Source organism: Apium graveolens, chromosome 10, assembly GCF_009905375.1.
Source record: "Apium graveolens cultivar Ventura chromosome 10, ASM990537v1, whole genome shotgun sequence".
Taxonomy (NCBI): Eukaryota; Viridiplantae; Streptophyta; class Magnoliopsida; order Apiales; family Apiaceae; genus Apium; species Apium graveolens.
This window is the reverse complement of record NC_133656.1, coordinates 233,861,675-233,888,973: the sequence shown is the minus strand read 5'-3', so window position 1 is coordinate 233,888,973 and position 27,299 is coordinate 233,861,675. Positions and strand designations below refer to the sequence as shown.

Genomic DNA, 27,299 nt, shown 5'->3' with positions numbered 1-27,299 from the left:
TCTCAGTTTTTTATAATTACTTATGTTGTGTTTGGTTGGGGTGAATGGAATGGAATGGATGTAATCAAAGAAATTATATGGAAGTTGGAGAGAATATTTGAAAAAAATAATTAGATGGATAAAATTGTTATGATAAGAATTGTGAAGAAAATTGGGTTAATAAGGAATGGAGCATTCCATCTCAAATTGGGGGTGTTTAATTATAATGTATGTGGTTAGGAATGGAATGGGCTAAAAAATGAAAATTTTAGAAAATTTAATCATTTTCCACTTAAAATCTCATTCCATTCCATTCTATTTCATTCACCCCAACCAAACATAACATTAGTTCATTCAAACACACAATAAATTTGAACACAAACCAAACAAAGTAAACATGAAACCACCATAATCCTTAGAAAACATGAACACAATGCCAAATTCAAATTTAAAATGAATCAATATTGAACAAATGAATATTTATTAGTTGAAAACCCCAAATTTTCAAAGCCCCGTGGGAAAGACTTTTTGTTTATGTATAAGTCAACTCCTATATACACATTGCAGTTGCACCACCATAGTTGAATTCCATCTCATCACATTTAGAAAAATCAATTATATCATCGTTGAACCTAAGGAACAATTTTGGAAACTTTGAGCTTCTGTATCCAATGAACGAATGAAGATTTGGAATTCTTGAAATCCAAGAATCCGTGTTCCTTGCTCTTGTTCATTGTATCTAAAGGACACTCAATGCCAAATGTGAAATCACCAAGCCACCAAGCTCCAACATCTTCTAGTTTCGTAGGCACCAAATTGTTTTCTTTAACAATCTCGTCCCACACACTCCCTTTATCCTTCATCAACTCCACAAATGTCAGCCTCTCCCCATCTTCAAATTCTCCGCATTCCACCTCAAATTGCTCCGCCAACACCTTCCAGAAATGCTTCCACTTGAACACGTCTCCATTACTGCAATTAAACGCTTCATTCTTGCCTTTTGGATCCACTGCAGCCCATATCTCTTGCGCAGCAATCAAGTCAGCGTCCGAAGCTTCATAATACGAACTCCAAGCTTCCTTGGTTCCTGGAAACCTCAAAACCTCGCCCTCATGTTTGCAAATTGAAGCATAAACACACAGAGTACATATCATATTCATCAAACTGCAAGGGGAAAAACCAAATATAAGTCCAGGCCTATGGACTGACCAAGTCAGCCCGTCTTTTTTGGCTACGTTCTCAAACAAGATATCCTCAAGATCATAGTAAAAATTTGGATCGTCTAGTCTTGGAAGATCTTCGGTATATGGAGGATCATGTGCTGCTATCCCAGATGAGAAAAAAGACCCGAAGTAATGTTTTTTCCCAGTTTGTAAACAAATATGCTGTAGCTTCGGTGCATTTGGAATAATACAATTCAGTAAATTTCTAAACATTTTACTATTAATTTCGCAATTTTCAGTTTCGTTTGTTCCACTAGCCCAAGTGACATAAAAGAGGTGAGTCACGTCTTTAAGGCCGGAGAGTCTTGATTGAGTTTCCTCGAAATTGGAAATGTCACACTGAATGTACTCGACAGGGTGGTTTGCACTCCACGGTGGTCTTGGACGGCGAGCAACGCCATAGACTTTCCATGGGCCGCCCCGGGTGTCGGGGAGAGGGAGAAGCTCAGCTAGACTATTGCCAACAATGCCCGTAATGCCCACAACTAGAGCCACACTTCGGTAGCTCAAGGGAACATTTTCTTGATTGAGAGGTTTCTAAATTAAAAAAGCGTGCATGAAGGACTAAATTAGCAGTGCATGAACAAAATATGTAAAACATATTACTCCCCCTTTGCATAATTTTTGGCTTGTTTAACTTTCTATGGTTAAATTGACTGAATTTTGGCTACAAATTTGATATCATTCTCTTACAATTTTAAAAAATTAACAATTACATAATAAAGTATGTTAGATATATTTTCAAACAATATAATTTTTATGATAGTTTTTAACCATATTATCTATGTAATCAATAATCAATTTGACCTAGAAAAATCAAACAAGCCAAAAATTACGGGACCGGAAAGAGTACGAACATACTTAATAAAAAGAAGAGGTCAGAGGATTAATTACCCTTGCAGCGCCAACTGCACGAGACCACCACCAGCTCATTTTTCTTTCACTTGTGTAATGTTGTTAAGATATACTGAAAGTAGAATGAGTGTAACTATTTATATACAAAAGAAAAGATGCAGAATGATTAAACAAGAATCTTAAGATGTGATAGTAATTAGGTGACAAAGAAACAACACTGCAGCTATATATGCCAATGCCAGTGCTGTTTTTACCTTCCGCACCTATTCGTAGGAAATAGTATAGGAAGGGACCTTTTCCAGTAGTGTGGCTTTTCGACCAAGTCATCCGATGTGGTAGACTGAGACGAAGACAAGATCAGGTCAGTGGTTTTGAAGTTTGTAATAAAAGTGAATTAAAAGCGTGAGACGTGAGAGGTACGATACTGTGCGAAACTCATGTAACTTGTGGCTTAGAAATTCTTTCCATTGACATATGAAGCATCAAATTTTAGTGCCAAAGAGAGTGGTCAACTAGGATTCTTCATGAATTGAGCCGAGCCGAGTTTTGACTAAACAGAGTTGAGTTTTATTTTTTTTTGACACATCGAGTTGAGCCGAGCTTTTTTATCGAACAAAAATTGTGTTTGACCTCGAGCTCGTTAACTAACGAGCCGAATACGAGTTTGTTGGCAAACATAAACGAGTCGAGTCGAGCCGAGCCGAGACAGAAAAAAATCAGGTCAACCACTATTTAATTGTGAAAATAACTTTCAAATAATTTTTTTTTTGAAACTTTGGTTATATCGCTAAAATATATATATTTTGACATTCATGCGGTTGGATTGATGAAAAATATTTTTAAAAAATTCGAAACACCAATTCATGACTAAAAATATTCAGGATATATTATAATTTTTTCAAGTTTTAACGAGCGAGCTCGAGCAGATGCGAGCTCGAACTGAGCTCGAGCAGATGCGAGCTCGAACTGAGCTCGAGCCGAACAACCCAAAACTCGGCTCGAGCTCGTTTTGCGTAACGAATATATTTGTCTGTTCGAGTTCGAGCTCGAGTTCATTAACGAACCGAGCTCGAGTTTGTTCGCGAACAGTTCTTTTCGTGAACAACCCTACTTGTAGTCGAATATAGCATGGCTTTGCCCGAGTCGACTTAAATTTGACTTTTTAAAATGTACCAGTTGAGTTTTCTCTAGTTAAACAAAAAGTGGTGTTTAAGATATAAACTAGCATAATAATCCATTCGAGCCACATGTCATTTTCTAGATTTTTTTAATACACCATACAATTATATTAGTAAAATTCTTGATCGTTTTCTTATTGATAAATATTGTATAACGTCTAAAATATATCAAATACAAGTTTAATATCTATCAAATATCAATGTGTATGATTTTCATGTAAAACATTAATAACGTTCATACACTACAAGAAAAATGTCCATAGACATCAGTTTTTGGCCGATGTCTATGCTGTTTGGCAACCGATGTTGATGTCGGTGATGTCTATTCTAGACATCGGCCATAACCCGATGTCTTTTACTTGCTTAGACATCGTTTCTGGCAAACTGACTGATGTCCATGCATTGTGTTTTATAAAAAATGTTAGAAATAAATAATTTAATTAATAAATTACACCTATTACAACAGATTAAACATATAATGAGTTATGTTATTTGCCACATAGACATCATATATTTTCTTTTAGGTGATGTAAAATTAGTTATTAAACATCGATTTATTCAGTAAAAGGTGTTGTCTATATTTGCATATAGACATCAGTTTTATCCCAAACAAAGTGATGTCTATGTTCAATTTAGACTTGAACATGTCAGTCTTTGACATCAGTTTTTTTATCAAAAAGCGATGTACATTGACTTTTTTACATCAGTTTTTCTTCTTTAAAAGTGATGTATAATTGCTTTGAGACATCAGAATTTATTCATTAAAACTGATGTACAATTATTTTTTTTTTGACATCAGTATTAATTCATTAAAAGTGATATATAAGAAGTTTATAGACAAAGTGCATAAATTTACACTTCTTATGAAAAGACCTAATAGTAGAAAAGAAAGTAAACTGTATTAACTGCAAGAATAAACAAACATCTGGACAAACATCTGGACTTCGATCAATTTTAGATGGAAAAATCGTTGAAAAGATTTTTACATTTTTACAAATTTAAACAAAATATACCCAAGAAAACCCCCTCATTGAGGTACAAAATTAGAATGATGGAAGCCAAAGTGTTGGGCATTAATCTTTGTATGAATAATTAAACTTTACTGAGTGAGATTACATATGTATCATTCCTCCTCTATAGCTACCACGTTTCTTCGTTGTCTTCTCGTGTCGAAAGTCGCTGTCAACAGGCACATAATTGAAGAGTTGTTAGATATAGAATAAATTTAATAGTATGTTTACAAAGTTGGAAATTTTGATCACCAGTACACCACACAAGAATATCTACATACAAGGCCCAAAAGAATGAAGTCCAAGACAAATACACACAACTTTCATGTCTACATATGAAAAGCTTTAGTCACATTAATTTTTTTAAGAACATGTCAAAAATAACCTAATACTCGTGCATATACTGGAATTAAAATTTATATCTTCCCAATCGACCGACATAAAAAACCAACGTTACACCTACTATGTAGCAAATTTAAAGTGCGGTCGACAAGAAAATTCCACTCCTAAAACATCTTATTTGATCGTTATGTAAAACGTACATCAAGAGAAAAACTAGTTTTTATGAAATGTACTCCCTTGGGTCCTTATTACAGATTGTATGACTTTTTGTACACACTTCAAAGTATCTAGACCACATAATTAAAATTATTATTTTTGTAATTTTTCAATGAATAAATGCTAGATATTTTTAATTGGAAAAAGTTGTGTGTTCTTACCTTGAGTTCTATGTCAAAAGTCAAACTACCTATACAAAGGACCAGAGGGAGTTTATAATATAGCAATGTTATTCTCGAAGAATTAAATCCTCCCGTTAGTAAAAATATTCTATCCTGCAATGCTACAATTGATCTTCCCCTAAAGAATGTATTTATGTACCAGAAAAGGTACATCATATTGAGGAGCAAATAATTTCAGAAACATAAGCGTGCACTTCAATTGGTTCAAGGTAAATAAGTAACACTAATAAACGGATTTGAAAGGTATAACAACTATGCAAGTAACTTCAAATGGACCCAACTACAGAATTTATCATGGAATAAAATTCAACCATTTATTATGTGTTTCAGAGGGAGGGGCTAAAATTTGGAACTCCGGAAACATGAAAAACCAAGTTGCAAAAATATTCCAATTCCATCAGCTTCCACGCCGTTATTAAAAAAATTAATTCTATGTAAAGTAAGGGAAATAAGTGGACAAAACAAATATTGTTTGTCTCTTTATACAAATTACTTTTTGGTTCTTCTTACATATTCAAAAAGAATGAAAGAAATGGCAAGGAAACAAAATCGATTTGATCCTGTTTGTGCATATTACAGTGGTAGACATACCTTCCTCTAATCTTTCCCAAAACTTCTTGTGCTTTAGCACCATATCCAATCTCAGTACCACTCTGCAGACAAATTGATATAGAAATATACTGGTAAATATATACATGAACAATGACAAAATTAAGCTAATAGTTTATGTAAAAAGTAGAAGGATTCTGTGATACCTTTACCTAGTAAGAATTATCTTGCATCTTCTCGTCAACAAATTCCAGCTTCACAAGTCCAGGGGGTATCGTGACCAAATCTTCAAGAGCCTCCACCTTCTCCAGCGGTAAAGAAATGTAAAGTTCATCAACATCACCGAACTCGTCAAAGTCCTCCTAAAATTTAGTGCAAAGAAAAATAATAATAAGCTTTATTATGCCGCCAACATAATTGAACAGCTGCTCTTCAAAACGACTGAATCTAAATCAGCACGTGTTTCAAAGTTCTAATAATGCTACGTAAAAATTTAAATGATAAAAATACCAGGGAATGTCAAAAAAAGTATTCAACAATCGAACTAAAAAAATTATAATGCAAAAGTAGAGAAGTTGGCTTAGGTAGACCTGATTATGTTCCACATAGTCATCCGAGAAATCCTTGACATCATTAATCTGATTATGACTCAATTTATCACTATCCAATAGCCTAAGGATCAGTTATTCAGTTTTAACTTCATGAAGTTAGCATGAAGTTCTAACGTATAAAGTTATAAAGCATCCAACCAGTCCCACAAGTTCCATAAACAGAAGTGCTCCTGCACATGCTAACAATAACCGCATCAATTTTAAGTGTCTAACAATAAAATTTTAAGTGAATTTAAGAAGTCCTTGTAAAAAATAATATACCGGCACACTACTAACAGTTACAATGGATTATATCAAGTTTTTAGATCTTTAACCGCATACTATTATGTCACTAACAAATCATTATTGTGACGCCCTCAATCTCGGGGTTAGGAAATGAGGACTCACACACCTCTATTCTAATAATTAAATATGCATAAACCCCGATTAACTACTAACAGGATCAGCAGGATAAAGTATGAGACAAGATTACAACTACCAATCACAGAATATAACTTACAAACCCAAAATATTATTAAATAATCAATATCGGTTCCGGCTGGAAACAGACAGATAACCCATTGTATCTTTATACACCTCTTTCTAGGCGCGAGCTCACTCATAACCTGTACTACCTGCTCTGGCAACTGGAAGCCCTCAACACGGTAGGGACCACCAAGTACGCTCTTACGAGCAGTGCGCCTAAGCCTGGCCATCTTTTTGCTTAACTGCCATGGTTAGATTAAGACAAAATAAATGAGTAGAAAACTCAGCAAGTAACTATATAGCAGTTCTACAATATCAAATCTCAATATACTTTGAACAAACTAGGGCATTCTACTTTAGTTAATCTAGGTGGCAGATTTCCATATATTTATTTTTGTTTTCTTTGAGATAAGGAAAGGGTATCCGAAGAATAGTTGGGCTTTCAAGAAACAAGGCTCGAAACAGAACAAAAGCCGATATTCATCACAATTCATTATAGGATCAAATAGATCTTTCGATAGAGGAAAGCAACAGTATTTCAAGATATAGAATCATTCGTATGATCAACAATTTCAGGAATCAGGATTCTGAGCTTTAAGCTCCACAATAACATAATCAACTCTTTTTAAAACAGTATAAACCATTTTCATTTCCAAAAATCAATTTACTGAATAAAAGTTTCAGTTCCCTTTTTAAATAATCATTTAGAACCCTTGATTGGATCACTTATCTTTCCATTTCATTATATACGGGTGATCAACCCGTATCGACCTCCATTCCGGTCTTTAAGGTACCATTCGGCATAATTTCAGCCTTAAATTGGACTAGTCCCACTAGCCTCTTACCATGACTGGACTAGTCCCACTAGCCTCTTACGTCTCAATCCAATCCATCAGGAATTCATTTGGAAAACCTTGAGTTGGAAAATAATTGGTTTTCTAAAATTCATTTTATCATTACCAAGCCTTTGAAATCATTCGGACTCTTTCAAGTCGAAACTCATTCTTAATTCAGATTTTAAAGAAACAAAGTTCAGGGAGTGAATCAAAGATACGCAAGGAACAATTCTCAAGAATTCTGTATCAAGGATAATAAGGTACTAAATTTGAAGGATCAGTAATAACTTAGGGATCATTAGGGCGATCAAGAGAAACAGGGTATCATTAACAGAGTTATCCAAGATAATTAAAGGTTCAATATGATTCATGGCATTATAGGAAACTGGAACAGAAAGGCAGATTATCAAAGGGTGAAATTAATAGGATTATCAATAACAGGTTATCAAGAACAAGGGTACTTCAAATCAATATCAGGGTTTCATAAAGCAAGGGTTTTATACTTTGACAGTTCAATACTCTACATGGTATGAACAACATTTCCTTTATAATCATTTACACAAGTAATCACAGTTACTTGCCTGAAATTGCTTTCCTGAGGGTTGAACTACTGCCACCTAGTATACTTTTCCCTTTCCTAGCCCGAATGCCCTCACGCTCCGAATCTACAATAAAAACCAGAAATCTTAATTAGATTCCCAACTCTCGTTCCCGGAACGATCTCTCTATACGATAACTCGATTATATCTTTGACTCGAACTATACGAGTATAGCTTATACAAATAAGCACACGGCACATAGCACATAGCACAATCCTTTCTCGTAGTTTTTATATCCTTATATACCTAGCAATCAAAGCGTACTCGCTTGACCTAGGCTATTTCTCAAATCACACTAACACGACTCTTTTACGAGTACTAGACCCATTTACAACCAAACATTTACGTGCATACTATCACTTATATCAATCGACTTAATTCCCTTTTCTTTTATTCCTTAATTCGAACCAAAACAACAATCCAATCAAGCAAAATCAAAGATTTTCACATATAACACTCAATCATTCTTTCAATTACCAAAATCAAGTTTTGACCTTTATTTCTTATGGCCTATTCGGCCTTATTGCAAATACCCACCATAAAATCAATCAAATACTCACTTTAATTCACATAAACACGTATCTCATTCAACAACCTTTAAAGAACCATTCTCCTTTCTTTTAATCATAAAAATCTGAACCATAATCCTACATATACAATCAAATTTCTCAAAAATCACACCATACAACTTTAGTTCTAGCATGATCCAACATTTAAACTAGCACCATTTTTTTATTAACAAATTTCGAACATAAACACCACTCAATCATGGTCATGCAATCAAGTTCTCATTAGTCACTAAGATTTTTAGCAAAAATCAACTCAATTCTCTTTTTAAGCCTAAGACCCATTCGGGTTTATCAAGAAAACACACATGCAAAGATCAATCTTGACATGCAAAGTCTTATATCACATTTTTAACTTGTTTTAAACCTTAACTTAGTCATTTAACTCATTTTCATCAAGATTTCCGAAGCACAAAGCCAAACATCACCTAATGACTCAACTTTAATCAAATTATTCAATCAACATGCATGCATTCACTTAATCACAAATCAATCTCTTCTAAACCCATTTTCTATTCGGCAAAAATTCAAAATTCACAATCCAAGAACCAAACAAGGACATGCACATCTTGATCCTTTTTAAGACTAACATGCAATCACTTTTAGGCTATTCATACTTAGTGTTTACCAAGATTATCTCACAAAAAATCAATTTCCTTTCTTATTAACATAAAAATTCGAACCTAACTTAGCATGCATCAATAATTTCATTCCTTTTCAAGCTAATAACAATCCATTATTACTTTAAACAAGTTTACTCAAATCAAACAACTTTAAAGATTAAGTCCATTCGGCCTTTTCCAAAAACAAAACATGCAACTTGGTATTCTTACTCCTTGAATCACAAATCATCCTATTTCTTAACATCAAATCATTAAATCATGCATTTAACCATAATCAACTTGATTTCCTTAAAAATAATAATGGACATTCGGCCTTATCAATCAAAACACCACATGCAAATATAAAGAAGTGATCTTAAGGTTCTAGAGCTCAGTTTTTAACATCATAGCTCACCACCGGTTCACCGGAGTTCATCACCGGTGGCGGTGGCTTCACGGTGGTGCCCTCATTCGAGGGTGTCCAACCATAAAAATCCCTGATTTCTTAACAAAGCCAATGCAACAACACCACATGCAATCTGATTTCAGCACGTTAATCACAGAACATGAACTAATCAAGCAAGCCCTCGGTTCTTGGCTCGAAACCGAACCCAACACACACACACACTACGGCATGCAAGGACAAACATACACATGCACACGAATTAAAGATCTTGTATGGATTAAGGATGAAGATTCATGGAGTGTTTCAAGGAATTAGAGAGGGAGAGGCAATATACCGAGAGAAATCAAAGAGAGAGAGAAAGAGAGTTGCCGAGAGAGAGAGAGTGAGAGTGAGAGAAAGAGAGAAAAGAGTGAGTGCACGGCAAGAAGAAGAAAATGGGGGAAGGAAGGAGTGTTTTATACTCCACCAAATAAGGGTAAAATGGTAATCTAATAACCCGCTTTTTAATTTGCATTTTGTTTCTCTTTTTACTCAAGTGCAACGAAATCCAAAGTAAAAATATTTTTCTCTCGGGAAGATGAAATTGTCTTGAATAAAAATCTTTAACACGTAGGTCTCGAAATTAGCTTTTTATCCATTACTCATAATAAGAATTTGAGCGAACGGTTGATTTTATATAAATTTTGCAAATTTGCTTTAATAAATATATTTTCCTCATAAAATCGATTTAAAAATACAAGGTCCAGCAATTAAATTCACTTATTATTTTTAAAAAGTCTCTAGGACCTCTATGAAGATAACAGAACAAATCCCATGTTTTTATCCATCTCGGATGATTTTATAAAAATGCACGAAGGTTAATTAAACCTTTACTTAAATCACATAATTCCTTTAAAATTCACAAAATTGACACAGAACATATAGTCATGCACACAGTCAAGCAATCACACGCATATAGTCACATAATGACTCAGGTCTGATCATAGAATATATCACTCTTAAATCTTTATCCTCTTTTACGCGTACTGGGTCACGTTCAGCCTGACGGCCCGACGCTCAGCGTTTCGATTATGCTTCTCATTATCTTTTCCAATCAACACGTCTCTTAAGACGAAATACTTTATTCATTCACTTCACATATAATTCACATTTTATATTATTAAATTTTCATACTAGGACGGGTTCCGTTCTACCTGACGGCCCGAAACCACAGCTCGACTTCTAAGCTGACTCTTTAAATTGGAACGTTTTTATTCACGCTCTTTAACTCTAGTATACAGATAAGACAAATAATCACCACTTAATCACATAATCTCATCACATAACACATACTTTACTTTCTTAATTACGATGCAAAATTCTCGGTCGTTACAATCTACCCTCCTTAAAAGGATTCTGTCCCCAGAATCTAATCTAAGCAAACAGATGGGGATACTTTTCTTTCATTTTGCTTTCTAATTCCCAAGTCGATTCCTCGACTAGTGGATTTCTCCACAACACTCTAACTAGAGGTACAACTTTATTTCTAAGCGTATTTTCTTTTCGATCCAAAATTTGCACTGGTTGTTCCACATAGGACAAATCTGGTTGGATTTCTACTGGTTCCAACTCGATCATATGGCTCGCGTCGGCATTATACTTTTTCAGGAGAGATACATGAAATACATTGTGCAGATGTTGCATTTGCGGCGGCAGCGCCAATTCATACGCCACTTTCCCAACTTGTCGCAATACTTCAAATGGTCCAATGTACCTTGGACTTAGCTTTCCTTTCTTTCCAAATCGAGTTAAACCTTTCCAAGGAGATATCTTCACCAAGACCTTGTCTCCAGTTTTGAATTGCACATCTTTCCGCTCTTGATTCGCGTACTTTGCCTGTCGGTCTTGAGCTGCAATTAATCTCTTTCGTATCATTTCAACTTTTTCCTTCGTTTGCTGCACTAGCTCGGGGTCAATTAACTTGCGCTCACCAACTTCGTCCCAATAAGTAGGGGATCTACACTTTCTTCCATACAACGCTTCATAAGGCGGCATGCCAATACTTGCGTGATAACTGTTGTTGTAGGAAAACTCAACTAAGGGCAAATGATCGTCCCAATTTCCTTTGGAATCTATTGCGCAGGTTCGCAACATATCCTCAATTATCTGAATTGTCCTTTCACTTTGTCCGTCTGTCTGTGGATGATATGCTGTACTCATTTTCAATTTCGTTCCCAAATGATCATGGAATTGTCTCCAAAATTTCGAGTTAAACCTTGGATCTCTATCATACACGATAGATACAAGAACTCCATGACGCATCACGATTTCATCCAGATACAATTTGACCAGCTTCTCTAATGAAAACCTTTCGTTTATCGGCAAGAAATGCGCTGACTTTGTTAACCGATCAATTACCATCCAAATCGCATCATGATTAGACTTGGTTTTAGTTAATCCTACCACGAAATCCATCGCGATATGTTCCCATTTCCATTCAGGTATGTCCAGTGGCTGAAGCAATCCACTTGGCCTTTGATGTTCTGCTTTAACTCTTTGGCACGTGTAACATTTGCTTATCCATTCCGCAATTTCCTTTTTCATGTTTGGCCACCAAAAATTTTCTCTCAAATCCTGGTACATCTTCGTACTTCCAGGGTGAATTGAAAATCTCGAGTTATGCGTTTCTTGCAAAATCTCGTGCTTTAGTTCCACAACATCAGGTATCCAAATACGTGAGTAAATACGGTATATCCCTTTTCCATCCTTTTGAGCTTTAATTTCTTCTCCCGTCAACTTATTCCTTTCGCGATTCATCACTTGCTCTTGACAGCATCTAATCTTTTCCAAAATTTCAGGTTGAAACCGTATTGCATAAATGGCTTCACCTCCACATTCTGGAGTCTGCACCACTATTTCCATCTTTTCAAAGTCCTTGATTAATTCTTCTGATGACGTTAACATATTCAACTTTTCCTTTCGACTTAAAGCATCAGCTACCACATTTGCCTTTCCCGGATGATAGTTTATCGCACAATCATAATCTTTGATCAATTCCAACCACCTTCTTTGTCGCATATTTAGTTCTTTCTGAGTAAAGATATACTTTAGGCTCTTATGGTCCGTATAAATCTCGCACTTTTCCCCGTACAAATAATGCCTCCAAATCTTAAGGGCAAATACAATTGCTGCCAATTCCAAATCGTGTGTTGGATACTTTTGCTCATGCGGCGTGAGTTGCCTTGACGCGTATGCTATTACCTTCCCGTGTTGCATTAACACGCATCCAAGTCCTTTATAGGAAGCATCACTGAATATCACAAATTCACCTTTATCATCTGGTAATATCAACACAGGGGCGATTACCAACCTCTTCTTTAACTCTTGAAAACTTTCCTCACACTTTTCTGTCCAAACGAACTTCTCATTCTTTCTCGTCAATTTTGTCAATGGAACCGCAATCTTTGAGAAATCTTGCACAAATCTTCTATAGTATCCGGCTAATCCCAGAAAACTTTTGACTTCCGTCGGAGTCTTGGGTCTTTCCCAATTCATTACAGCTTCTATATTGGCTGGATCCACTTTAATTCCTTCTTTATTAACTACATGACCAAGAAATTGCACTTCCTTTAGCCAAAATTCACACTTTGAAAACTTTGCATACAGCTTCTCTTTTCGCAGAATTTCCAAGGAAATCCTCAAATGCTCCTTATGATCTTCCTCCGTCTTGGAATAAATAAGTATATCGTCAATAAACACAATCACGAACTTATCCAAATACTGCTTGAACACTCTGTTCATAAGATCCATAAATGCAGCTGGCGCATTCGTCAAGCCAAATGCCATCACCAAAAACTCATAATGTCCGTATCTTGTTCGAAACGCTGTCTTGGGTATATCTTCCGCTTTGATCTTTAGTTGATGATACCCAGATCTTAAATCAATCTTTAAAAAGCACGAAGCTCCTTTTAATTGGTCAAACAAGTCATCGATCTGCGGTAGAGGGTACTTATTCTTGATTGTCAACTTATTCAGTTCACGGTAATCGATACATAATCGCATACTTCCATCCTTCTTCTTTACAAACAACACCGGTGCGCCCCACGGGGATACACTCGGTCGGATTACTCCTTTGTCCAACAACTCTTGCAACTGAGCTGCCAATTCTTTCATTTCAACCGGCGCCATGCGATAGGGGGCTTTTGACACTGGTTCCGTACCGGGAGCCAATTCAATCGTAAACTCGATCTCTCTGTCTGGAGGTAGTCCAGGCAATTCATCAGGAAACACGTCCGGAAAATCTCTTACTACCGGAATATCGTCGATCCTTACAGATTCTTTCTCCACGTCCACGACATGAGCCAAATAAACCTCGCATCCTTGACGTATCAATCTTCTCGCCTCAATAACCGTTAGAAATTTCTTCTCTTGCCTCTTTCCTTTAAATATCACTTCCTCTCCATCCTTGGTTTTTAACTTCACTTTCTTACTTTTACACTCTATTTGTGCCTCATGATTTGACAACCAATCCATTCCTAGTATAACCTCAAATTCTCCTAACTTAAAAGGAATTAAGTCAACAGAAAAGTGCCGACCTTCTATAGACACATCACAATCGGGACAAATCTTATTAACAACAACTTTCTCTTGATTTGCTACCTCTATAATCAACTTAGGCTCTAGAGGGTACGCAACACAATTTAACTTATCAAGAATGCTTTCAGAAATAAAAGATCTGGTTGCTCCAGAATCCATTAAAACTTTTACTTCTACTGAGTTTATAACAAGCATACCTGCTACCACGTCCACATCTTGCACCGCATCTTTCATTGTCATGTTAAAGGTCCTAGCTCTGGGTTGAGCTGATGGTGCGGGGAGAGACGGCAGTCCAGCAATTCTGAGAACATTAGCCTTCTGCACAGGCTCCTTGCAATTTCTAGCCATATGGCCTACCTTGCCACACTTGAAACAAGCCAAATCAGGCTTCCTTATTTCATTTGAACATTCCGAAGAATAATGCCCCTTCTGGTTGCACTTAAAACATGTTATATCCAGCTTATTACACCTCCCCGGGTGTCTCTTTCCACAGTTTCTGCATTCTTGCATCTGGGGTCTGCTTTCCTTTCCCGGTTGTCCAGCTTTCTGGAAACGGTTCTTCTGAGCTCCATTCCCGGGTCTAAACTTCTGAAACTTTTTGTTCTGACCTCCACCATTCTTTCCAAACTTTCCTCTGAACTTTGAACTTCCTTGCTCTTGCTCAGAGCTTTCAAACTTCCTTTTTCTTCCTTCATTTTCTCTTCAAGCAGCTTTCCGCTCACCTTCTACTATCATTGCCTTCTGAACCAAAGCAGCATAGTTCTTGATCTCCAACATCGCTATTTGACTCCTAATCCATGGCTTAAGTCCCTGCTGGAACCTCTTAGCCTTCTTTGTTTCAGTATTCACGTACTCTGGCACGAACCTTGCCAACTCTGAAAACTTCACCTCATATTCTGCTACCGACATTTCCTCCTGTCTAAGATCCATAAATTTCATCTCCAACTGATCTTGCATATAACTTGGCAAATATTTTTCCAGAAACATCTCAGTGAACTTCTCCCAAGATAAGTCTTTGCCTTCCAACAACGCCTTAGAAGACTCCCACCAGAAACTTGCTTCATCCCTCAAATAATAACTTGCGTACTGAGCTTTCTTATCGTCCTTAACTTCGGCTAGCTCAAAGGCTTTTTCCATCTCTCTCAACCATGACTGTGCTTTAATCGGATCTGGCAAACCTAAGAACTCTGGAGGATGAACAGATTGAAAGTGCTTGAAATTTCCGACTTTTGGGGCCACAGGTTGTTGCAAAAGCTGAGCAAGTCTGTTCATCAAAGTGGTTTCTGGGTTTATTTCTGGGTTTTGGGTGGGAATTTCTTCTTCTTGGTGATCTGGTGAGTGGGCCATTTCTTACAAACCTGAATGAGCAATTATTTAGCAATACGATAGCATGGCATATATATATAACAACAATTTTTATGAAATCTCTTTTGTGGGTTTTAAGTTTTACCCAATTTGCACATGCAATCCTATTACTACATAATTCTCATATCAGTGTTGTTTTATCATGGCAAGAAATAGGGTTTTAGGATCTTTAGACATGGTTGTATAAAAACATAGCTGTATTTAAAATATGGCATTGAGAACAGTTTATAAGATAAACAAGGTGCACAAAGGAAAGCAAGATAATAGATTTATTTAAATCAAGGGTTACATAGGAAATATTCTGGATTTTAAGGTTCTGAAACAAGGTACAATAAATAGCAGGGTTAAACAGAGGAAAAACTGGAAAACATCCCCCTATCTACCCCTAACTTCCAACTACTACTACTACACTGGTCTTAAATACAACAAGATAAATGAAAAAGGGATCCCGGCATCTGACCAAGTATCCCAAAGCCTACCGGCGCTGAAAACAACAACAACAATCTACGGGCTCAACCAACAGTCCCGTCTAATCATCTAGGATCTCTCTCAACACAACCAACATCCAGCGAATGATCTTATGCAGCCTCCGGGCCTCAGCATCAACATCACTAGTGGATGGTCCCTCATCCAATCTCTTCCTGGCAACCTGCTCCACCATCTTCACTTGAACTCGCCACTCATCATCCATAACAGAAGCACTCTGCCTAGACTCTCTGGCTAGTCTATCCACGAAAGCTCCTAACTCAGGAATGCGGGAGTACACAAAGTCTCGGTCCTTGCCACCAATACTGACAGGAACAGTCTTAGGCATCTCCGACTCTGGCTCAGGGGCATGGGTCTCTGAATCAGGCCTCAAGGGTGAAATCTGCATAGGGATCTCACTACTCTCAGAAGGGTCCTCCTCTGGGTCTGAACTAACATATACAGGCTCCTCTGGAGAGGGTGGAATAGGGTCCACAGGGGTACCAGTCAAGCTAATCTCTGAGTCTGAGTCACTACCACTACTAGGATCCTGAGAGAAAACATAAAACAGCAACCAAGAAACAATGTTAGGGTCAAATAAAGCTTCCAGCTAACTAACACCCTAACTCTAGTTTCTGCTTTACCAATCAAACACTTTCCTTAGACTATACCTAATAGTCTAACTCAACTCTTCATGAGTCGAACTCTCTCACGATATAGACATATTCCCAAAATACCCCTTTTTAAAACCTAACTTGTCTCAGGGACTAGATCCTGTAGCTCTGATACCAACTTGTGACGCCCTCAATCTCGGGGTTAGGAAATGAGGACTCACACACCTCTATTCTAATAATTAAATATGCATAAACCCCGATTAACTACTAACAGGATCAGCAGGATAAAGTATGAGACAAGATTACAACTACCAATCACAGAATATAACTTACAAACCCAAAATATTATTAAATAATCAATATCGGTTCCGGCTGGAAACCGAAAGATAACCCATTGTATCTTTATACACCTCTTTCTAGGCGCGAGCTCACTCATAACCTGTACTACCTGCTCTGGCAACTGGAAGCCCTCAACACGGTAGGGACCACCAGGTACGCTCTTACGAGCAGTGCGCCTAAGCCTGGCCATCTTCTTGCTTAACTGTCATGGTTAGATTAAGACAAAACAAATGAGTAGAAAACTCAGCAAGTAACTATATAGCAGTTCTACAATATCAAATCTCAATATACTTTGAACAAACTAGGGCATTCTACTTTAGTTAATCTAGGTGGCAGATTTCCATATATTTATTTTTGTTTTCTTTGAGATAAGGAAAGGGTATCCGAAGAATAGTTGGGCTTTCAAGAAACAAGGCTCGAAACAGAACAAAAGCCGATATTCATCACAATTCATTATAGGATCAAAATAGATCTTTCGATAGAGGAAAGCAACAGTATTTCAAGATATAGAATCATTCGTATGATCAACAATTTCAGGAATCAGGGTTCCGAGCTTTAAGCTCCACAATAACATAATCAACTCTTTTCAAAACAGTATAAACCATTTTCATTTCCAAAAATCAATTTACTGAATAAAAGTTTCAGTTCCCTTTTTAAATAATCATTTAGAACCCTTGATTGGATCACTTATCTTTCCATTTCATTATATACGGGTGATCAGCCCGTATCGACCTCCATTCCGGTCTTTAAGGTACCATTCGACATAATTTCAGCCTTAAATTGGACTAGTCCCACTAGCCTCTTACCATGACTGGACTAGTCCCACTAGCCTCTTACGTCTCAATCCAATCCATCAGGAATTCATTTGGAAAACCTTGAGTTGGAAAATAATAGGTTTTCTAAAATTCATTTTATCATTACCAAGCCTTTGAAATTATTCGGACTCTTTCAAGTCGAAACTCATTCTTAATTCAGATTTTAAAGAAACAAAGTTCAGGGAGTGAATCAAAGATACGCAAGGAACAATTCTCAAGAATTCTGTATCAAGGATAATAAGGTACTAAATTTGAAGGATCAATAATAACTTAGGGATCATTAGGGCGATCAAGAGAAACAGGGTATCATTAACAGAGTTATCCAAGATAATTAAAGGTTCAATATGATTCATGGCATTATAGGAAACTGGAACAGAAAGGCAGATTATCAAAGGGTGAAATTATTAGGATTATCAATAACAGGTTATCAAGAACAAGGGTACTTCAAATCAATATCAGGGTTTCATAAAGCAAGGGTTATATACTTTGACAGTTCAATACTCTACATGGTATGAAAAACATTTCCTTTATAATCATTTACACAAGTAATCACAGTTACTTGCCTGAAATTGCTTTCCTGAGGGTTGAACTACTGCCACCCAGTATACTTTTCCCTTTCCTAGCCCGAATGCCCTCACGCTCCGAATCTACAATAAAAACCAGTAATCTTAATTAGATTCCCAACTCTCATTTCCGGAACGATCACTCTATACGATAACTCGATTATATCTTTGACTCGAACTATACGAGTATAGCTTATACAAATAAGCACACGGCACATAGCACATAGCACAATCCTTTCTCGTAGTTTTTATATCCTTATATACCTAGCAATCAAAGCGTACTCGCTTGACCTAGGCTATTTCTCAAATCACACTAACACGACTCTTTTACGAGTACTAGACCCATTTACAACCAAACATTTACGTGCATACTATCACTTATATCAATCGACTTAATTCCCTTTTCTTTTATTCCTTAATTCGAACCAAAACAACAATCCAATCAAGCAAAATCAAAGATTTTCACATATAACACTCAATCATTCTTTCAATTACCAAAATCAAGTTTTGACCTTTATTTCTTATGGCCTATTCGGCCTTATTGCAAATACCCACCATAAAATCAATCAAATACTCACTTTAATTCACATAAACACGTATCTCATTCAACAACCTTTAAAGAACCATTCTCCTTTCTTTTAATCATAAAAATCTGAACCATAATCCTACATATACAATCAAATTTCTCAAAAATCACACCATACAACTTTAGTTCTAGCATGATCCAACATTTAAACTAGTACCATTTTTTTATTAACAAATTTCGAACATAAACACCACTCAATCATGGCCATGCAATCAAGTTCTCATTAGTCACTAAGATTTTTAGCAAAAATCAACTCAATTCTCTTTTTAAGCCTAAGACCCATTCAGGTTTATCAAGAAAACACACATGCAAAGATCAATCTTGACATGCAAAGTCTTATATCACATTTTCAACTTGTTTTAAACCTTAACTTAGTCATTTAACTCATTTTCATCAAGATTTCCGAAGCACAAAGCCAAACATCACCTAATGACTCAACTTTAATCAAATTATTCAATCAACATGCATGCATTCACTTAATCACAAATCAATCTCTTCTAAACCCATTTTCTATTCGGCAAAAATTCAAAATTCACAATCCAAGAACCAAACAAGGACATGCACATCTTGATCCTTTTTAAGACTAACATGCAATCACTTTTAGGCTATTCATACTTAGTGTTTACCAAGATTATCTCACAAAAAATCAATTTCATTTCTTATTAACATAAAAATTCGAACCTAACTTAGCATGCATCAATAATTTCATTCCTTTTCAAGCTAATAACAATCCATTATTACTTTAAACAAGTTTACTCAAATCAAACAACTTTAAAGATTAAGTCCATTCGGCCTTTTTCAAAAACAAAACATGCAACTTGATATTCTTACTCCTTGAATCACAAATCATCCTATTTCTTAACATCAAATCATTAAATCATGCATTTAACCATAATAAACTTGATTTCCTTAAAAATAATAATGGACATTCGGCCTTATTAATCAAAACACCACATGCAAACATAAAGAAGTGATCTTAAGGTCCTAGAGCTCAGTTTTTAACATCATAGCTCACCACCGGTTCACCAGAGTTCATCACCGGTGGCGGTGGCTTCACGGTGGTGCCCTCATTCGAGGGTGTCCAACCATAAAAACCCCCCGATTTCTTAACAAAGCCAATGCAACAACACCACATGCAATCTGATTTCAGCACGTTAATCACAGAACATGAACTAATCAAGCAAGCCCTCGGTTCTTGGCTCGAAACCGAACCCAGCACACACACACACACTACGACATGCAAGCACAAACACACACATGCACACGAATTAAAGATCTTGTATGGATTAAGGATGAAGATTCATGGAGTGTTTCAAGGAATTAGAGAGGGAGAGGCAATATACTGAGAGAAATCAAAGAGAGAGAGAAAGAGAGTTGCCGAGAGAAAGAGAGAGAGAGTGAGAGTGAGAGAAAGAGAGAAAAGAGTGAGTGCACGGCAAGAAGAAGAAAATGGGGGAAGGAAGGAGTGTTTTATACTCCACCAAACAAGGGTAAAATGGTAATCTAATAACCCCCTTTTTAATTTGCATTTTGTTTCTCTTTTTACTCAAGTGGAACGAAATCCAAAGTAAAAATATTTTTCTCTCGGGAAGATGAAATTGTCTTGAATAAAAATCTTTAACACGTAGGTCTCGAAATTAGCTTTTTATCCATTACTCATAATAAGAATTTGAGCGAACGGTTGATTTTATATAATTTTTGCAAATTTGCTTTAATAAATATATTTTCCTCATAAAATCGATTTAAAAATGCAAGATCCAACAATTAAATTCACTTATTATTTTTAAAAAGTCTCTAGGACCTCTATGAAGATAACAGAACAAATCCCATATTTTTATCCATCTCAGATGATTTTATAAAAATGCACGAAGGTTAATTAAACCTTTACTTAAATCACATAATTCCTTTAAAATTCACAAAATTGACACAGAACATATAGTCATGCACACAGTCAAGCAATCACACGCATATAGTCACATAACGACTCAGGTCTGATCATAGAATATATCACTCTTAAATCTTTATCCTCTTTTACGCGTACCGGGTCACGTTCAGCCTGACGGCCCGACGCTCAGCGTTTCGATTACGCTTCTCATTATCTTTGCCAATCAACACGTCTCTTAAGACGAAATACTTTATTCATTCACTTCACATATAATTCACATTTTATATTATTAAATTTTCATACTAGGACGGGTTCCGTTCTACCTGACGGCCCGAAACCACAGCTCGACTTCTAAGCTGACTCTTTAAATTGGAACGTTTTTATTCACGCTCCTTAACTCTAGTATACAGATAAGACAAATAATCACCACTTAATCACATAATCTCATCACATAACACATACTTTACTTTCTTAATTACGACGCAAAATTCTCGGTCATTACAATTATGTCCATCATACTATTGAACCCCTAACTCATACAATTTTGGTTCAAATATTACTAAATACAAACTTCTAGTTTGAAAGTGTGTAAACAACTTTCATTATTTAATAAACGACTAATAAAGTACTTAAACCCTCCAAATTATTAGTTCAACATATGACTTAATTCTGAAACACAGAATTCCTGGGCTCCGGGTTCCAATTTAACTCAATAATTCTATTTATATAAAATTATTTTTTTAATACTTATCCCAGTTTCTATCTTTTTTTAATATGCACGGATCATTATGAATCAAATTTATATACAGGTATGTATGACATCCCATACATGATACATGTATGTTTAAAACCCCAAGTGCAACTTATCTTTAATAATAATTTAAAGTATCACCATCAACCATTCTTATAAAACTCACATTGTTCCAAATTTCATCCACAAATTAAATAATACTAATCAAATAAAAAATTTAGATTCCTACAAATATATTTAGTAATTTACAGATCACATATTAAATGCAAATTTATTTTATAAAATGATATTCTTTTCACCTGGTCATAGATGTTACAAAAATAGTCTGCCTTCGCTCCGTGCCTTCTGCATTATGTTCCAGGTACAATCTGTTCCCTGAGAGGTGTGAGTATATATTATGATTTTGCAGCATACTTATGACTTATAATAATTAAAACAAAAAGAAAAGAGTAATAAGTTACATTAAATCATGTGAACAGGGAGACATAATCTCACATCCAAGAAATACATTATACTAGTTTCATTAATGATTTAACGTAAGCTATCTACTAGAACAACTCAACACAACTTAACTCTCTTTCATTTATTTAATAAAAATACAATCCAATTGAGATCCCTTAAATTCTTTATCATCTCCACCTCCTGCCCCAAGTGTATTATCAACATAAGAATCATATGCTAGTCATGCAAAATTGATTCAACAAATTCCTCTGTATCAAAAATAAAATATACTTTAACACTAAATTTTATAGAAACAGTTTTATCAAAAAAGGGATTACAAACACTTCACAATCAAAAAATGGACCAACTGCAGCGCATAAATAATTCATTGAGCTTATTCTTGCCGCTTATCTTACGCCTGAACAGAAAGAATTAAGTAATCAATATCACAATTAATAAAAGTAGAGCTCTTTAATTTGAAGAATAACATAAGAAACAAATAACACATGCCCTTACATAATACAAACTCTTGCACAAATATAACACGCCTCAAGCACAACCAGAAACAAGTGTACAAAAAAAAATTAAAATAGTTAGTAACTTAAAAATCATACAATTCTCCTTATAACAAATAAAGGTTTCAATTTCATAAAACCCCGAATTTTAAAAACTAAAGTTTCAATTAGAAAAACCCCAATTTGAAAAACTAGGGTTTTCAAGCTTAGATTTTGAAGATGAGAAGATGAGAGTAGAGAGAGCTGAAGACCAATTCCAATTTTTAAAAAGAAAGACGGGGAGAGATAAACCTAATTCAAGCAAAAAGATGAGAGTAGAGGGAGTTGATATAAGAGGAGCCGAGCGGCGAGATGATGGTGAGACGATGGTAAGCAGCGCTCGTTGACGATGAGAGGGATTAGAGAGGGGGAGAGTTTGAGAGAGAGAGTCCATGGTGAGAGATTGGAGATAAGAGAGACTTTGAGAGTGTCGAGAGAAAATATTGAGAAAGAGGGGGTTTAGTTTTTTATTTCTCTCAATGATAGATGAAAAAGGGGAAATAAAATGATTATGGGAGGAAGTAAAATTTGGTTAAAGAGGGAATTTTTTGGCTAAGGGGGGAAAGAATTGGGGTTGCCGCGTATTCAATTTTTTTTATGGAACTTTAGACATCGGTTTTAAAATAAATGATGTCATAAAATTAGAAAGAAATCACATTAGACATCAGTGGCATGATTGGACGATGTCTAATGTGTGATGTCTATTAACCTTTTTCTTGCAGTGATAACGTTTTTAATATATCTCATTAATCATCATATATATTTTCTTATTTGTGTCGTGTAATTTGTATTTACTAAATGAATATAAGCAGGGTAATCACTGTAATATATAGGGTCTTACTCCAATGAGAACCTTATTATTGTGAGATATGAGATCTAATAATATCCACTCATTTAAATACATCATATTGATCTTCACCATTCATTTAATATTTAATTTTAATATTTATTATCTTTTTTCTAATTCAACCACCCATTAACCACCATCACCTCCGCTATCCACCATTTCCGGCCACCACCAACTCCGGCGACTACCAGAAAATCACCACCGTCAAACATAAAATCAACACCGTCAAATCAAAAATCACCACCGGAAAATGAAATATCACCACCTGCTCACTAAAAATCACTACATTCTGCCATGATTTTCAGCCACCAGATCTAGCCCCCAGTTCCATTCATAACTCCGACCATCAAATTCATAATAAAAATCACCTGATTACATGTCTGATTACATGCTTGTACCACCATTATCGTCATAATCATCAACGAAACAATACCACTACTACCCCCTACAACAAAATAAACACTACCACACAATCACTACCACATCACCACCAACACTACCATCTACAGATCGTCAATATGTAACGAATTACCAACTACAACCCAAAATCACCAGAAAATAAAAAGTAATCACTAAAAATTCAGAAAACACCAAAATTTATTAAAAATTATTGACGGAATAAACCGGAAATGAAATCGCCTAACCTAAAGCAAATCGTTAAAAACTGATGAACATGAGTCTGAAAATCGACGACCGGAGATGGGGTTGGCGGCAACTCGGCAGTGGGATTGGTGGGATTGCACAAAGAAAGAGACAGAGGTATATGGGTGATAAAAAGCAGTGATGGGGAGAAGGGGTGATATGTAGAGAGAGAGTACGACGGGAGGTGGTGGCGCAACGGTGGCAATGGATGGAGTGGGGTGTCAATGTGGGAAATGAATTAAAGAAATTGGGTGAATAAGTGAGAGAAAGAGATGTATGGTTGGGATTACAAGAAAAATAAAAAATATATTATAAAATGAAGGGCTAAGATTAGATCTCATATCTCATTTTAAGATGAGTTCTCATTTGAGCAGCTCAATATATATATATATTTATATATATATATATATTGCAGAGTCGAGTAATTTTTTCAATAATCATCATAATAGTTAAAATGAATCGTAAAATTTTAGTTTTTCTTTGAAAAATTTAAATATGCTAATATTAATATTTAAAAGTATATAATTCTAGTTTTTGAACAAAATATCCAATGGTGGAAACATATTTGCAAAACATACCATATTTTTTAAATTTATTTTCAAAAGTACAATTTCTTTTAAAAAAATTACAAAGATACCATTTTTTCAAACATCTGTAAAATTACATTTAAAAACTTTACATCCATAATAATATTTTAAATCAACTAAAAATATAACTTTAAATTTTGTTTGTATTAAAATCTTATTTCCCATAATATGTTGTTTAACAAATTGTGTTGGTTAAGTCAAACATATTTAATATAATTTTCTACTAGTCAAATCGACCAATATTTTTTGTCAGGAAAATTGACTAATATTTGACTAAATAAAATTATCTACTAACAATTTTAAAAAAATAAAAAATATGTTTTAAAATAAATTAGATGGACTTTTTAATAACATAACATTTATATATATATATTTAATTATATAATATATATATATATATATATATTTTAGTCAAATTATACTAGTTAAAAATTGAAATTAACATGTTTGCTCGGATGGAGGATTGAGGAGCACGAGTTTTCCTGCTGATAATCGGAGCAATTGCCAATTACCACTAATCTATTTTATTATAATTTTCAATTTTTTAAAATACTTAACGGAAGAGTTTTAATTTTTGATGAAAAGTTGATCAATTTGATCACTAAAAAACTAAATGTGACTATTAAAAAGTGAATGGGGGAGTATCATGTTTCCGTATAATATTAAATATATATAAATTCAAAACTAAATCAAAATTTAAATATTTTGATAAAATAGTTATCAAATTTATAAAGTATATATTATTTAAATCACATTTATGTACAATATTATGAACTTATGTATTATTGTACAAATAACCATAAATATATTGATTAATATTATATATATATATTAACTCAATATTAAATATTCATCATCTATTGTTATATTTGTATATTTTTATATCGTGTATATAAAATATAAAATAAATAAGTACTTTAAGGTCTAATATTGTTATTTTGTTTGTGTACCTTAATTAGATTATCTAATATATTATTTTATTTCTTTTAAGGTCTAACTAAAAATTTTATTTTGTTAAAATTATTTTATTTTTAACGACTTTTTAATGTACATCCATTTTTTACTAATTAATTATTATTAGATATATTTTTTTTTTTATTTTTAATATTTTCCTTATTTTGATTTGTTTTTATTTCCACAATAATTAGAGGAGTAATAATATCTGGTTGGGGATTCAAATATCAACCATATATGGGCTAAAAGCCTAATTTAGTTTATTCTGGACTGTTTGACAACATGCATATTAAGCTATTATTTCTATCATATATGATCATATGTCGAAAGTGAGGAGACTCGTACATTTTGTATGGTCATTTTTATTGTGAGTTTTATTATTTTGAAGTTCAACTCCAGTTAGTAGAGGAAACCAAGCTGGTCTCATCTGTATGATGAGTTTTCTCTCTGTCTCATCTATTGGTGAGTTTTAAATCTTTTTCTTTTCGCTATTTTATTTTCAAATACGGTGTTCTGTGTCAATCTATTATTCATGGCGAGCTCTGGAAATGCTGAAAACTTGGAAGAGGCATATTCAAAGCTCTCGTTGGAAAATGGAGATGAGGATTTTGGCCTGGTGTTGGAGGATGTTCCGGAGAACAGCGTGAAGCAAGATTATAACAGGTGTTTGGTGGGTAGATTCTTAACAAATAGGAAGGTGAATTTTATGGCAATGCAAGATACCTTGGCGTCAATATGGAGACCGGTTAAGGGGGTGTTCATGGAGGAGACGGATCAACCAAATATTTTCCTATTTAAATTCTTTCATGATCTTGATATGCAGAGAGTTCTGAATGATGGTCCTTGGACTTTTAATCAACAAGTCCTTCTTATTAAAAGGTTAAATGTGGATGAACAACTGAAGGACATTAAGCTATCGGAACTCTACATATGGGTCCAAATTTATGATGTCCCGCTTGGTTTCAAGTCAGAATATGTGCTGAAATCCATAGGTAATTATGTGGGGAGATTTCTGGAATCGGATTCTAAGAACTTTGAAAGGATGGGTAGAAATTATTTAAGGATTATGGTGGCTATTGATGTGATGAAACCGTTAAAAAGCAAGATGCGAATTAAAAAAGCTGGAGATGATTGGATGTGGTTCCAGTTTAAGTATGAGAGATTGCCTTCATTCTGTTTTTTCTGTGGGTTAATAGGACATACTGAGAAGTTTTGTGAGGCGTTGTTTGATAATCCTCAGGGTACAGAAATCAGAAACTATGACGGGTCCTTACGTGCAACAATGCGTAAACAGAGTATAAGTGCATAAAATATGTGGTTAAGGGGAGCTGACGGTGCGTTTGTAAATCCGGTGAAGTCAAACGAGAAAGAGGTGGAGGGGGAATCAAGTCAGGCTGTTGGAAAATCCCATGATCGTAGGAGTATGCAGCGAGATGCTAGGGAGAAAGAAACAAGGGTAGTTGCATCTACTATAAATCAGGAGGAAATAGTGGAAAATTTAAATGCTAGAGAAGATAATCCCGTTATTGATGGGATAATAGTATCCAAACAGAAAAGACAGCGGGTGGGAGAGGAGAAGGATGGGACGGGCATTATTTCAAATTTTGAAGTTGGGCTCGAAAATGGGCTGGATACTATAATGAGTGAAGATGAACAACAGAACCAAAAAAACTTGGCATTGGCGGGACCTGTCACCC

General features: G+C 35.1%; 2 protein-coding genes across 2 annotated transcripts; one reads left to right on the top strand and one right to left on the bottom strand.

Moving 5' to 3' along the window:
• Nucleotides 1-410: 410 nt before the first annotated feature.
• LOC141689138 ((S)-8-oxocitronellyl enol synthase ISY1-like) lies at nt 411-2,236 on the bottom strand. Its single transcript, XM_074493323.1, has 2 exons — nt 2,097-2,236; nt 411-1,739 (listed from the first exon to the last, which is right to left on the bottom strand). Exons 1-2 carry the CDS (start codon nt 2,133-2,135, stop codon nt 612-614), a joined length of 1,167 nt encoding a protein of 388 aa, XP_074349424.1. The 5' UTR covers nt 2,136-2,236; the 3' UTR covers nt 411-611.
• Nucleotides 2,237-26,134: 23,898 nt separating this feature from the next.
• Nucleotides 26,135-26,911, top strand: LOC141692042 (uncharacterized protein At4g02000-like). The gene has a single exon (XM_074496785.1). It carries the CDS (start codon nt 26,135-26,137, stop codon nt 26,909-26,911), a length of 777 nt encoding a protein of 258 aa, XP_074352886.1.
• Nucleotides 26,912-27,299: the final 388 nt, after the last annotated feature.

Coding starts and splice junctions, on each gene's coding strand:
- LOC141689138 (XM_074493323.1), bottom strand. CDS start 2,135: ATGAGCTGGTGGTGGTCTCGTGCAGTTGGCGCTGCAAGG. Junction 1,740..2,096: donor GTGCAGTTGGCGCTGCAAGG/GTAATTAATCCT, acceptor TTTTTAATTTAG/AAACCTCTCAATCAAGAAAA.
- LOC141692042 (XM_074496785.1), top strand. CDS start 26,135: ATGGCGAGCTCTGGAAATGCTGAAAACTTGGAAGAGGCATATTCAAAG.